We start from the raw sequence: 12,983 nt of genomic DNA, 5'->3' as shown, positions 1-12,983 counted from the left end.
CCGCTGCACTATTTGCACAGTGAATTTCTCTTCTATATAAACGATCGTTTCGATCGATTGTAAACACACCATTCCTTCTCCTTCTAATAACACATCTCTCTTATTATCAGTGTTATCTTCTCATACGGGTATAAAATTTTGCCCTTATTTAAATTTCCTCGATACAATAAAATTCTAGTTTTTTTATAACAATTGTTATATTATATAGAATATGAATTATTTGTGATTCATATAATATATCTTTCTTAGAGTAAGATGATTTGTCAATTGGTCTATTAGGGATTTAGTATGGGGATAATAAAAACTAGTGAATTTTCTCTTACAATTTAAAAACCAAAAATAATTGTATCTACAAAAAAAATTAAATGTTAAATACCTAGGAATGAGTTTTGGCCTTTTTTTTTTACTAAAAGCTTTCAAATTTAAATAGCATAAAACGTTTACATGATAGAGCGATAAAACCTTATAGTGAGATAAAGCTTGCATAAGCACATCATGATAGTTAAAATCTCATACCTATGAAACTATTTAGGTAGAAATTAGTAAAACCAACTATGAAATAAAAGACAGTAGCTAGCGTTTGGATCCACGGCCACGCGAACCATGTTTTCCTCTCCCTTGTATTTTCTTCCATTCCAAGTCTTGGTATTTGATATGAGGTTTTGTCTGTCTCCCACCTCTTGTCAAGCTGAGAGAGCCCATTGGCTCTATCCCAGTTTCATCCACGTCACCTAGCACAGAGAAACAAGAAGGACTCTCGAATGCATTAGCGTTAGGTGTTGTGGTTACGGGGTCAACAACAGAGGTTTTTTGGACCTCCTTGTTGATATTGTTTCATGGAACAGTTCCATAATGGGTGTTGTAGTGGCAGCATGAGCAGATAGAACATCTGCTAAGATGGCTGTAGAAGTGATCAAGCTTGGCGATGCAGCAGGTGCAACTTGGCTTTCCGTAGAAACATCTGAGGAAACAAACAGTGGTTCATGATCAGTAACAAAATACGAACCTGAGCTTGGAGCAACTTTAGAAGTGGTGGTTTCTTGGTCAGTGAGCTCTTTTTGTTGAAATGTTGAAGTATATGGGGCATCATTCTCATTTTGATGAATAATGATGTCAATATCCACAACAGGTACATCCGCACTAATAGCCACTGAATTTGACAGCAAGGTAGAATTCTCTGGAACTTTGGGAGGCTGAAGGCACCTCTTCTCTTTGTGGCCTAAACACCCAAACCTCTCACATGTAGTAGAGAACCAAGTATAGTCAACCTTAATCAGAAAAATATTGTCTTGTTTAGCATCAAGAGCTATAAGCTTTGGAAAGTCGTTATCCAATTCCATTTCCACCAATACTTTGGCTTCACCCATGTTGGTAGGATCTAGACGAGGTTTATGTGTTAAGATGGGCTCACCGAGACCAGAGGCAACATGACTAATACCCAATCTAGAGTAGCAGCAGTCGGGAATGTCCTTCAAAGTCACCCATACTGGAAGAGTTGAAACTTCTGGAATTTTGAATGAACCCTCTGGAGTGTACGGCAACACAAAAAACAAGAAATTGTCAATATGCCATACTCCTCTTTGAATAATCCATTGACGAGTAGGTTGATGTGGGATATGAAACATATACGATGGATCATTAAGCTTCTTACAGAAAATCTTACAGCTTCTTCTCCAGAGTCTATTGACTACAACATGAACTAGGCCACCCGAGGTAAAGAACATTTATGAAATTTTCCAATAACATATTCATCCTTGTTCTCGGGTCCTAATCTAAAGACTTTAGAAGGGATTGATACCTCAGGTGTACCATCGAGTCGGTAGGTAGGTGAAGCTTCCCGATACAGATTGCGTGATTGGGGACCCAATCTTGCAGCCCATGGGAAGCGGAGAGTGCCATGCGGAGAGTGCTATCAGCTTTAAGCTCCGGAGGTGGCATTTTCTCTATCGGAATCTATAGGGAGCGAGTAGGATGCTTGCTCTTGTGTTGCTTGTTCAAGATTTCATCATTAAGAGTTGGCCAAAGAGCAGCAAGTTGATTTCCCACAAGCGCTCGTAACCTCTTGGAGTACTTGGGTCAGGAGGAGTAACGGGGGGCTGGAAGATGAATGGTTTAGCCCATGAACCCAAAGAAGGCACAGACTGAGAAGGAGGAGCTTGGGTAGCAATCAGTGGAGGAGCAGGCACATGATGGGGTGCTTGAGTGTCGCTGGCTTCTACGGGTGCTTGTGAGTCACACTTGTAAACTAGTGGAGCTGCTTGTGCGTTGAGAACTGGCAGAGAAATATGTGTACCGATGGCTTCAACAGATGGAGGCGGAGACAAAGGAGGAGAGACAGAGGCCAGAGTAGCAAAGTTGGCCTCTTGGTGGAGCAAGGATTCAGAGCCCGTAGCACCATTAGACTTTGCCGATGAAGCTCCTAAGGTCAGAAGAAGATGATCTTGAAGCTTGCCACTATTAGTCGATGAAGACGGCAAGGTGGAGCTCGGAGAGGCCATGGCAGAGAAATTGATAGGGAGAGAGAGATGAGTAGTAGACGACAAGGATGGGGAAGCTGGGACCTACCAGCAAGCGGTACACATGATTCTTGAGCTCTCTTGATTTGGCCTTTTGTTTGTTACATGTGTACCGCTTGAGCTCCCTACCAGCAAGCGGATTCTTGAGTTTTGGCCTTTTGGTTGTTATAAATCCTTGAGCTCCCTTGATTCTCGCTTGGGAGGAAGACACACGTTCATCGACAGAAAAATATATATAGACTTTAGCCCATATAATATCACTTGTTGATCTCAGTTTACGTACCTATTTTATGGATAAGACAACACACGGTAACAATAATAAGTCAAATTCCTTATATAGCATGGCACAGACTAGGGTTTGTCTTTTTGTCATGGTGATGAATTCATGAATGATTTGTCACTTGTTACTATATAAAACCGGTCCAAAATAAACTCGAAAAATATTTATTAATCCAGCAGAGGTCCGGTCTCATAGTTCTCTAACCACTGATCAATAATTACTAAAAAAATAAAATTACGAAAATTAATAAAAATATTCATAGCTTTTCTTGACAAAGTCAGAATACAGTGGGCTGGCCTTGTGCAAGGTAAGACCAAGAGTCTCATTCATGTCCAAATCTGCAGGAGCAGTGTAGTCTTTTCCGTTTTCAAGAGTCCATTCAAATGAATAGATAAGTGAAGCAAGCATGTGAGGCACAATCCTCAACGCCAATGATATTCCAGGGCACATTCTTCGTCCAGCTCCAAACGGTATCATCTTAAAATCTTGACCTATCGACCCAAGCTCTAGTCCCAAGAACCTTTCTGGCTTGAACCGTTCCGCGTTTTCCCAAACGTTTTGGTCTCTTCCTATAGCCCAAGCGTTCACCAGAATCTGAGCATTCTCAGGCACGAGAAACCCTAAAACCTCTATGTCTGACTCAGCTTTGCGTGGGATCAGAAATGGATTCGGTGGGTGCAAGCGCAGAGTCTCTGTTACAACAGCTTGTAAGTAAGGAAACTCTAGGAGATCGGAGTCACGAACGTAACGGTTTGGGCCAACGATAAAGTTAATCTCGACTTTAGCGTTAGCCATAGCCTCTGGATTACGTAATAGCTCAACCATTGCCCATTCCACTGTGGTAGAGTTCGTTTCCGTCCCCGCAATAAACAAGTCCTTCAAATTTACACAAAATCATTATATCTTGATTCAAAAAATAATATACAGTACAATTTAGGTTCGCATTTCATAAAATATATTCTAAAACTTATATTGAAAATAAAAGCAAAAAATGCTACTCCGACTCTTTTATAAAAAATGTCATTGTAACATTAATTTTTCTTTATTACATAAAAATGTTTTTTTAAATTTTAAATATTTTTAAAGCATTATATCTATTGTAATCTTAATATTAATTGTAAAAAATGTTTTATTTGATCTATAAATATATTTAGTAATCTCAAATACTATTGGTTAAATAAATAAAATTATTAAGGATACAAATGAATTTTAACCATTTTCTAAATCATAAAAAATGTTAAAGTAGCCTTTTTATGAAACATACTTATTTACGTAAAAATATTATGAAAATATCATAATTACAGCAATTTTATTGATGTTTTGCGCTAACGTTTATTTAATTTTACTACTTATATATATATATATATATATCACTTACGTATAGAAAGTGTTTGATATCGTTCATGTCGACTTCCGATCCGTCCTCTAGAATAAGATCGATAAGTGAATCCAACAGATCGCGATCGCTGCTATATGCATCTCTAGGTTCAGTCCGCGATGATCTTTCTGCAACCCGAGCATCGATGAGCCCCTGGAAAACACTAAACAATCTCTCCGAACATACCTTCATCTCTTCCCTGATACCTTGTAGATCAAGATGTTCAATAGACGGAAAATAGTTGGCGAGGTTCGGTTTCCCCATGATTTTCATTACACAAAACAACGAGTCCCGGAGTTCCATTGAGGCCATCTGGTCGTAACTACCTAAGTCGGTCGAAAACACAACGTTTGAGATAACATTAAGCGATGTAACGAAGCAAGCACGAGCTATCTCCACAGCTTCTCCTCTTTCGCAGCTTTCCACGATGAATGTTATAAGCTCTTTCACTTTCTTTGACCGTATGGTTTTCGTGGCGTCGAGACACTTCCTTGAGAACAGCTTAGTCTCCAATATCTTCCTCCATAACCTAGTGGAAACATATCACATTTTATTCAATTGAGTGCGATTTATAAAATAAACATACTTTCAAATAACATGAAATCAAGTTTTTATTTAAAACATAACACACATAAAGAGAAAAATCCTCAAAATTACATTCATTCAAAGATAAAAATAATTTTTTTTTATATATTTGGATTTAGGATTTAATATTTAGAAGATAAGATTGTAGTTAGAGTTTAGAATATAGAGTAATATAGTATTTTATTAATTAATAAAAGCTATTTTAATGTTATTTGTGATAAAAATTAAGAATGTTATTTGTGAGATTTATCCATTATAAAATTGTATACTATCCTATTGTTATCATTATTCATGTGCTGAGACAAGATGCGACCTAGACAGTGAACCAGACTACATTCCTAGTGGATTATTGGGCTGACCATGGTTGAACTACATGTCAATAGATTAATAAATTCTAGTATATACAAGTCCACCATAGTCAAAACCAAACAATGTGAAATTTTAATTAACTAATTTATAGTTTACCTCCAATGGGGCGACATGGAAGGTAGCCGTGGAGTGGAGACATCTTCTTGGTGACCGATGGTTCTAACGGTCTCGCTGAAGGCTTGTGCAGAGAAGACATGGTCGAGCGTTCTCAAAACCTCTCGTGCTGCCTCTGGTGAAGAAATGACCACTGTGGTTAAACTTCCAAGTCTAAGACTCATGACTGGTCCATAAACTCTTGAGAGAGTGGCAAGTGAAAGGTGGGGAGCTTTTCCGATTATATGAAGAAGTCCGATGATGGGCCATCCCACACATCTCGGCGGTCCGGGAGGTCTTGAAGGTACTAGACGCAGTGGGGCTGATGACCTCCGTCGTGATGTAACGGCGGCAAGGAGAAGATATGTTAAAAGGAAGCTAAACATCAAGAGCACAGCCGGAGCTATAGTGTTTTTCATTGTCAGACGCTCGTGGCGTTTTCTTCTAACCACAAGCTTATACTTATTTATAGAAATTATATTATGTAGTAACTATATTAGTACTATAATTATTATCATTATGGGATTAGTATGAGGAGTAGCTTCAATCTAAATAATGCATTGATGACAAAATGAAATTTATGCTTAGGACACAAAAGTCTGTCCATCGTTTTAAAAGCTAAAGAAACAATATGTGGTATGTTATGTGTTTTGTCAACAACAGTACGTGATATGTTAAGTTTTGAATGATAAAAGAATAATTTATTAGAAATATTTTCTATCATATACGATGATATATCTTAATCTTTAATTTGTGAAAATTTGTGTATATGATATAATTTTTTTTCATTTTTGTGCTTTAAAACTACCTATATTATTTAACCGCAGGAGTTCAATTTTTTAGAAGATCGTAAAATCTTATTCCATTTAACAACTAAAAATTAAGATTACTTGATTTGTCAACGGTCAACGTCGCTTGAGTAGGGAGATGTGATTTTGTGGTAAAGCACGTCTTCACTTATTTTACCAAGTCACATGGAACGTATCATCAAAACGCTCGTTGCCTCGTTATCGAGGCAGAATCTTTCGTTGCTCAAACTGGTCCATGTACTTCTCACGTTCTAGTTTCGACCACGTATTCTTCTGACGCTCTAATCATACCCTATTATCAATTTTAAAGACATCATCATCAACGAATTCAGAAAATGGGACACATCCTCATGATTTGTATTCAATGTAGATACTGAACATATACGGAGAACTGAAAATTAAAAGATAAGACAAGTTTTTAGAGTTTGAAGAAACTCTAAGTGTTACAAGTTTTACCATTAATCAAAATATTAAGTAGATTTTGAATTCTTAATGTTTTCAACAAGTTCATATGAGAATAAACTTGTTTTGAAAGTATTACATATTCAAGTGTCATTCCTATTATATACTCATCAATTTCGTAAAAATACTTATATATTTCTATTAAAAATCAGATATAAAGTACAATAATTTAACTTTATTAATTAGTATATTATCAATAGTATGTTAACTATTTTACATTTTATCTTAAAAAAAAAATCTATAATCCATTTTCTTTATTTTACTATTTTATGTACAATTTTGTTTTTAACAGAAGAGACACTGATCAAAGTATTTAATACGTAATACCATATTTTTGTTAGAGGATTTGATCTTGGAATATTTATTAGAAGGAAAATTTGAAGAATTCATCATCATTTTCCAATTTTTTAATTGTAACCCATGTGATATATATAAAAACTTAATTATTTGATCACTAAAGTACAATCCATGTAAGAGAATTTGAATACAACAATTCACTTGACTATATCATTGTAATCTTAATGCAAAGATAAGTAAGAAAAAACTAAAGGGGCAATTTTGAGAAGATACAAAAATATGAGGGAGTAATAGTGAGATGTTGGGGTGGGGGGGTGAAGATATAAAATATAATTATTAATTAAATACAGCATGAATTCGAAATGAACCGTTTCTATCGCCTTCCTCATTGTCTCTCACTCTCTCTGCCCTACCAAGATTACTTGAATGCGCTCTTAATTTGTTCTGATTCTCCCCACTTGACCCATCCCGTGAAGGTAAACTACAAGCCGACGCTTCTCGACGATAACGCTAACCTTCGATCGTGGTATTATAGCGGTGAGGATCCGATTGCGTTTTTAATCGTTTTCTGACTCCCGTTTCTTGATCGATCGCTTGTCTTTTGTTTCTAATTGCAGGAAGATGGGGTTGATATCTGGGATTCTGTTCGGGATCATCTTCGGCGTAGCTCTAATGGCTGGCTGGAGTCGTATGATGTCGCATCGCTCATCCAAGCGAGTCGCCAAGGTTCGGTTCGATTCAATCCCAATTGATTGAGGATCCTAATATTGAATCTGTAATTTTAGAATCCTTCGTGGTTTGTGTTATGGTAGATAGGATTAGTCAGATGATGATGTGTTCTTGGCCTCTGATACTGTATAATCGAACAGGCAGTTGATATGAAACTTCTAGGATCTCTTAGCAGAGAGGATTTGATGAAAATTTGTGGTGATAACTTTCCTCAGTGGATATCCTTTCCAGCCTTTGAGCAGGTACGTCTCTTATATAGTCAATGTTCCATCTTCCATACTTCAACATGCTTTAGTTTTTAGCTTAAATGTATATATAGGTGTTATTTGCCTTTGTACTCCGACTGTAGAGATCTAGTTCTGGCTTCTTTTCCCTTGAATTCACCAAGTGTTGTACCGTTCAGACACTTATTATAAAATGAACCAAAGTTTTCAAAATGAAAACGTCTTATACCTTTATTTTTCAGGTCAAATGGCTCAATAAACTACTTGGCAAGATGTGGCCATTTATTGCAGAGGTGAGATTCTTATTTTCTTTTTATACCCTTACTTAAGGCATTCTGTTCTACTGTAGATGCATAAAGTTTTCTAGTAGAGGAGGGTCATTCTTTTCTAGTGTTAAATCGACAATTAAGATAGGTCCACTTTGTTGGAATGCAAGAAAACGTTATGCACTTGCAGCTTGGCTGGTCATAGAGTCTTTAAGTATCCGTTGTCTAATGACTAATTTCCAGGCAGCAACTATGGTAATAAGAGATTCTGTTGAACCGCTGCTTGAAGATTACAGACCACCAGGAATTACTTCCCTGAAGTTCAGCAAACTGACTCTGGGTAACGTAGCACCAAAGATTGAAGGTAAAATATGGTGGACTACATCCTCTTTTGTGATTCTTATGTCTCTTCCACTTGTTCAAGCCTTAGCACATGCATTATTATTTATTGCTGCAGGTATTCGTGTTCAAAGTTTCAAGGAAGGTCAAATTACAATGGACGTTGATCTTCGATGGGGTGGTGATCCAAATATCGTTTTAGGTGTTACAGCACTTGTCGCTTCCATACCCATCCAGGTTACTAGAGAATTATTTTGATACTTCTTGTTTGGGGATTTATATCCCTTTGCACCTTGAGTATCGCCTCCCAATGTAGATTGACTATCGCTACCAACACTTGCTTCTGGTTGAAACAGTTGAAGGATCTTCAAGTTTTCACAGTTGCACGTGTTATCTTTCAACTTGCTGATGAGATTCCATGTATATCTGCTGTTGTTGTAGCTCTACTTGCTGAGGTACAGTTTCTCCATCTTTATTTATCCTTTTCTTATCTGACATTCACCAACTTTCTAAATTATCTCAACCAGCCAAAACCGAGAATCGATTACACTCTGAAGGCTGTTGGTGGAAGCTTGACGGCAATCCCTGGACTATCTGATATGATTGATGTAAGTTCTTCTCTTGGTATGTGAAGCAGTTTCTAGGTGTTATATTTGTTTTCCTATTTTTTTCTTATGCACAGCTTTATGCTTGTCTTTCTGTTAGGACACCGTTGATTCTATTGTCAAAGACATGCTTCAGTGGCCTCATAGAATAGTTGTTCCCATTGGTGGTATACCTGTTGATATCAGGTACTTTCCTCTGTTTCATTTTGGATGTTTTCTGCTTGCCACTGCCTATCTTTTGCCTTCTCTCCTCTGTATAGCCATAGGATTTACTTGGTCATGATAGGTACTATAAAAGCATTTTATATTTTAACAATTCTCTCTATTTTTTTTTTTCTCTTTCACAGTGAATTAGAACTTAAGCCACAGGGAAAGCTTATAGTAACAGTAGTGAAAGCAACTAACCTGAAGAATAAGGAATTGATAGGAAAATCTGACCCTTATGCAACCATCCACATTCGTCCTGTCTTCAAGTATAAAACAAAGGCAATCGAGAACAACCTGAATCCTGTTTGGGACCAAACATTTGAACTGATTGCAGAGGACAAAGAAACACAGTCGCTCACTGTAGAGGTTTGCAATCTAAGACAGTTATGCTTCGTATTTGTTCAAGGCAAATGTTAACTATCCTTCTCGTTTTTGTTAAACTCTTGACAGGTATTTGACAAAGACGTAGGCCAAGACGAGCGTCTAGGACTTGTGAAACTTCCTTTAAGCAGTTTGGAAGTGGGGGTTACAAAGGAAATGGAGCTAAATCTGTTGTCTTCACTTGATACTCTGAAAGTAAAAGACAAGAAAGATAGAGGAAGTTTAACACTTAAGGTAGATCTTCCCTTAATTAACCGCAAAAACTTTTTCCTTCTTCCTGGATTGACTTCTTTTTTGAAGGTACATTATCATGAGTTCAACAAAGAGGAGCAAATGGCTGCGTTAGAAGAAGAGAAGAAAATAATGGAAGAGAGGAAGAGGTTGAAGGATGCAGGAATGATAGGTAGCACAATGGATGCAGTTGGAAGTGGGCTCGGTGCTGGTGTAGGAATGGTTGGGACAGGGATTGGTGCAGGAGTCGGCCTGGTTGGAACCGGTGTGAGCTCGGGTGTTGGGATGGTTGGTAGCGGTTTTGGAGCAGTGGGTAGCGGATTGAGCAAAGCAGGGAGGTTCATGGGTAGAACTATTACAGGTCAGACCAGTAAACGTAGTGGCTCCTCCACACCTGTGAATAGCGAGACCGATGGTTCGAAACAACAGTAAGTAAAACGTTGGGGTTTATGCAAAGATTTGTGATCTTTATAACATCGTTTTATTCTCTTAGTCTTGAGATGCTGTTTTTTTCTTTTCTTTTCTTATTACCACTCAAATTTGGTGCCTGGATTAATTGGAGTAATTTGTTTTAATTGTGAATTTCAACTTTAAATCTTATGCAAGAGTCGTTTTGTTTAATCGTCCCATACGCATTAAGTTTTAGATTAAAAGACATGGTAAACATGCTAACATCATCTGCCAAGAATTATTATCAAGAACATAGGCAACATTATAAACAAAAAAGAATTATCCATTGTATTATTTAAGCCACTTGATTAAATATCTTTATGAAAAGCTGATTTGTATTTAGAATGGTAAACTAGTATAAAAAGTGATGTGTCGACTTGGTATAGTTTAAACATGCCAACATCATCTGCTACGTTTACTGATTTTAAAACTGATGATTGATTGAAAGTAAATTACTCGGTTAAGAGTAGAAATAAATAATAGGTAGCGTCTTTCACTATCACTTCTTCAGATATAACGTCGTTCTCAAAACTCTCTTTGTCACATATTAATTTCAGTACTATAAATCATAATGGGAAGAAAAAACAGAAGCTCTGCTCAACAAACAAACACAGGCGAGATCTTTCTTATCCATTCTGGACCGGTTTTTCAAAGATCCATTATTGGTATTATATAATGGTTAAAAATAAGTTGCTTCCAATCGATTAGCCTATCTCCTCCACCTCTTATATTTTATTTTTGGTAAAATTCCACGCGTTTATATATACTAGTATATAATAGTTGTAAACACAAAAATACTAAAAAAATCCTTCATGGAAACTTATTTTACAGGAAAGTGCTCTATTCATGAGTAGATATACAAAATATTTATATTGCGAAGCTTTGATTGATTTGATTATTATATAATTAAAAACCGTAGATTTGTAGCCAAATATGTGTAGTTTTTTAAATCAAATTCAAAACTAAATAATTGGAGATTGGATACGAGAAAATGTGAATGACATATTAACACGATCCTATGACTTGGATCCACGTCAGCCTAAACTGTGGGAAGTTTGTACTAACTGGTCCATACGTAAGCCAAGTGGATAATGTGTCCCGACCACAAAGATCGACACCATGATTTTACTTACTTTATTCCTAAATAATTGCATCAAGAAGGTGGCCACATTGTGAAAAATATTATGAATATAAGAAAGATGGTTATTTAAGGGAAAGTGCTTTTGTTGATTGGCAAACTTAGGTCAAAATAGGGACATGAAAAATAGATATAACAAAACTAAATGCATCTCGAGAGTTTTCTTCCTTTAATATGACTCTCTAGTTACTTTTTCTTCCAACTAATCTTGTAATATGAAAGTATATCTCAAGGGTACATCATCATGAAACAGACCTTCAGTTCACAATAATGACTTCAATAGTTTGATATTAATAGTGTATTCATTTCACCATGCATCTTTGCAGAACATAACACTGTATTTACATTATAAATTTATAATATCTGTAACCAGGTCTCGCTTTGTTGCTCTAGAGGTATGAATGTTTGTTATTGACACGAGTACAACTGTTATTGTATTCTGTTTATAACCATAAAGAGTCAAGACATGATAATTATTTTTCCACTACTCGACGACCGTCATGCTTATCCTGGCTAACTAATGCAATGGCAAAACGTCAATACAACATTTTATTTATTCTGTATAATGCAAATCGTTTGTAGTACTAGATTAGTTATAGACTTCCAATAAAATGTATACTATCACTTTGCTAATTACAATAATTCATTTCTTGTAACAGTTCTGATCCACTGATCATGTGTATCACTTCTAGTATACCATTGTAACATGCTCGATCGTCGCAACCAAACGCACTATATCCATAACATTTTTTTTTTGACTAAAAAAAAGTTAAACCCAGATCTATGAAAGATACATACCTAATCCCGGGTGGAAGATGCATCCTACGGATAAACTTTTTCTCGGGTATTCAAATGGGCTGAAATGCAGTAACTCATATCTGCGTAGAGTAACCACAAAAATGTGACTTAGTTTCGGATGGCACGTGGATCGAACCTGGAATTGGAATGCGGCGAATCCCACGACTTTTTACTTGCCACCCCCTGATCGAACATTTTTTTTAACAAGAAAATGGATAAAGTGGGCTCGCCGTTGTTTTGAATCAGAATCAGAATCATTAAAAAATATATTTAGTTCTATTCCACCTCAAACACCCAAAAAAAACTGAAATTATTATACATCAATTAAAAAAAATTCCCCGTCACACTAAACCTTCGCCAGGTGTTTTACTTGTCATTAAATATGCTCCCAACCCCACCAGAACACGTGTAATTAGAGCTGGACAAATAAACCGAATCTGAAAATCTGAACCGAACCTGATCCGATAAAAATAAATCCGATCCGAACCGACACAAATACCGAATGGATCCTGTTTTTTGGTATTTTGGGTTATGAGTATTATCCGAACCGAACCCGGACCTAAATGGATATCCGATAGAACCCGAAACATTTAAAATCACAAAAAGAACTTCTACCAAATATGATCTTAATTCTTAATATGTATCCAAAATTCTTTAAGATATTATTGAACTTCTAAAATAATTATCTATTACATGAAGGTTGATGGTGGAATGTGACGGTTGAAGCCTGAAGTTTTTAGATTTTGGTTTTGTTTTCATTAATTGAATAATGTTTCTCATTTTATGAGAACTTAGTTTTTGTTTTAGATTTCACTTATCAGGTTTT

The 12,983-nt window shown here is 36.4% G+C and overlaps 2 protein-coding genes across 2 annotated transcripts; one reads left to right on the top strand and one right to left on the bottom strand.

Moving 5' to 3' along the window:
* Positions 1-2,944: 2,944 nt before the first annotated feature.
* On the bottom strand, positions 2,945-5,700 carry LOC106340231 (cytochrome P450 76C2-like). The gene is made up of 3 exons (XM_013779111.1): positions 5,225-5,700; positions 4,175-4,703; positions 2,945-3,672 (listed from the first exon to the last, which is right to left on the bottom strand). The coding sequence occupies exons 1-3, from the start codon at positions 5,638-5,640 to the stop codon at positions 3,040-3,042; spliced, it is 1,578 nt and encodes a 525-aa protein (XP_013634565.1). The 5' UTR covers positions 5,641-5,700; the 3' UTR covers positions 2,945-3,039.
* Positions 5,701-7,154: 1,454 nt separating this feature from the next.
* On the top strand, positions 7,155-10,389 carry LOC106336628 (synaptotagmin-4). The gene is made up of 12 exons (XM_013775517.1): positions 7,155-7,326; positions 7,407-7,515; positions 7,659-7,760; positions 7,985-8,035; positions 8,252-8,372; positions 8,466-8,584; positions 8,704-8,802; positions 8,875-8,955; positions 9,053-9,138; positions 9,300-9,525; positions 9,610-9,774; positions 9,841-10,389. The coding sequence occupies exons 2-12, from the start codon at positions 7,411-7,413 to the stop codon at positions 10,201-10,203; spliced, it is 1,518 nt and encodes a 505-aa protein (XP_013630971.1). The 5' UTR covers positions 7,155-7,326; positions 7,407-7,410; the 3' UTR covers positions 10,204-10,389.
* Positions 10,390-12,983: the final 2,594 nt, after the last annotated feature.

This window comes from Brassica oleracea, chromosome C4 (genome assembly GCF_000695525.1).
Source record: "Brassica oleracea var. oleracea cultivar TO1000 chromosome C4, BOL, whole genome shotgun sequence".
In the NCBI taxonomy this organism is placed as follows: domain Eukaryota; kingdom Viridiplantae; phylum Streptophyta; class Magnoliopsida; order Brassicales; family Brassicaceae; genus Brassica; species Brassica oleracea.
This window is presented reverse-complemented; position numbering and strand designations above follow the sequence as displayed.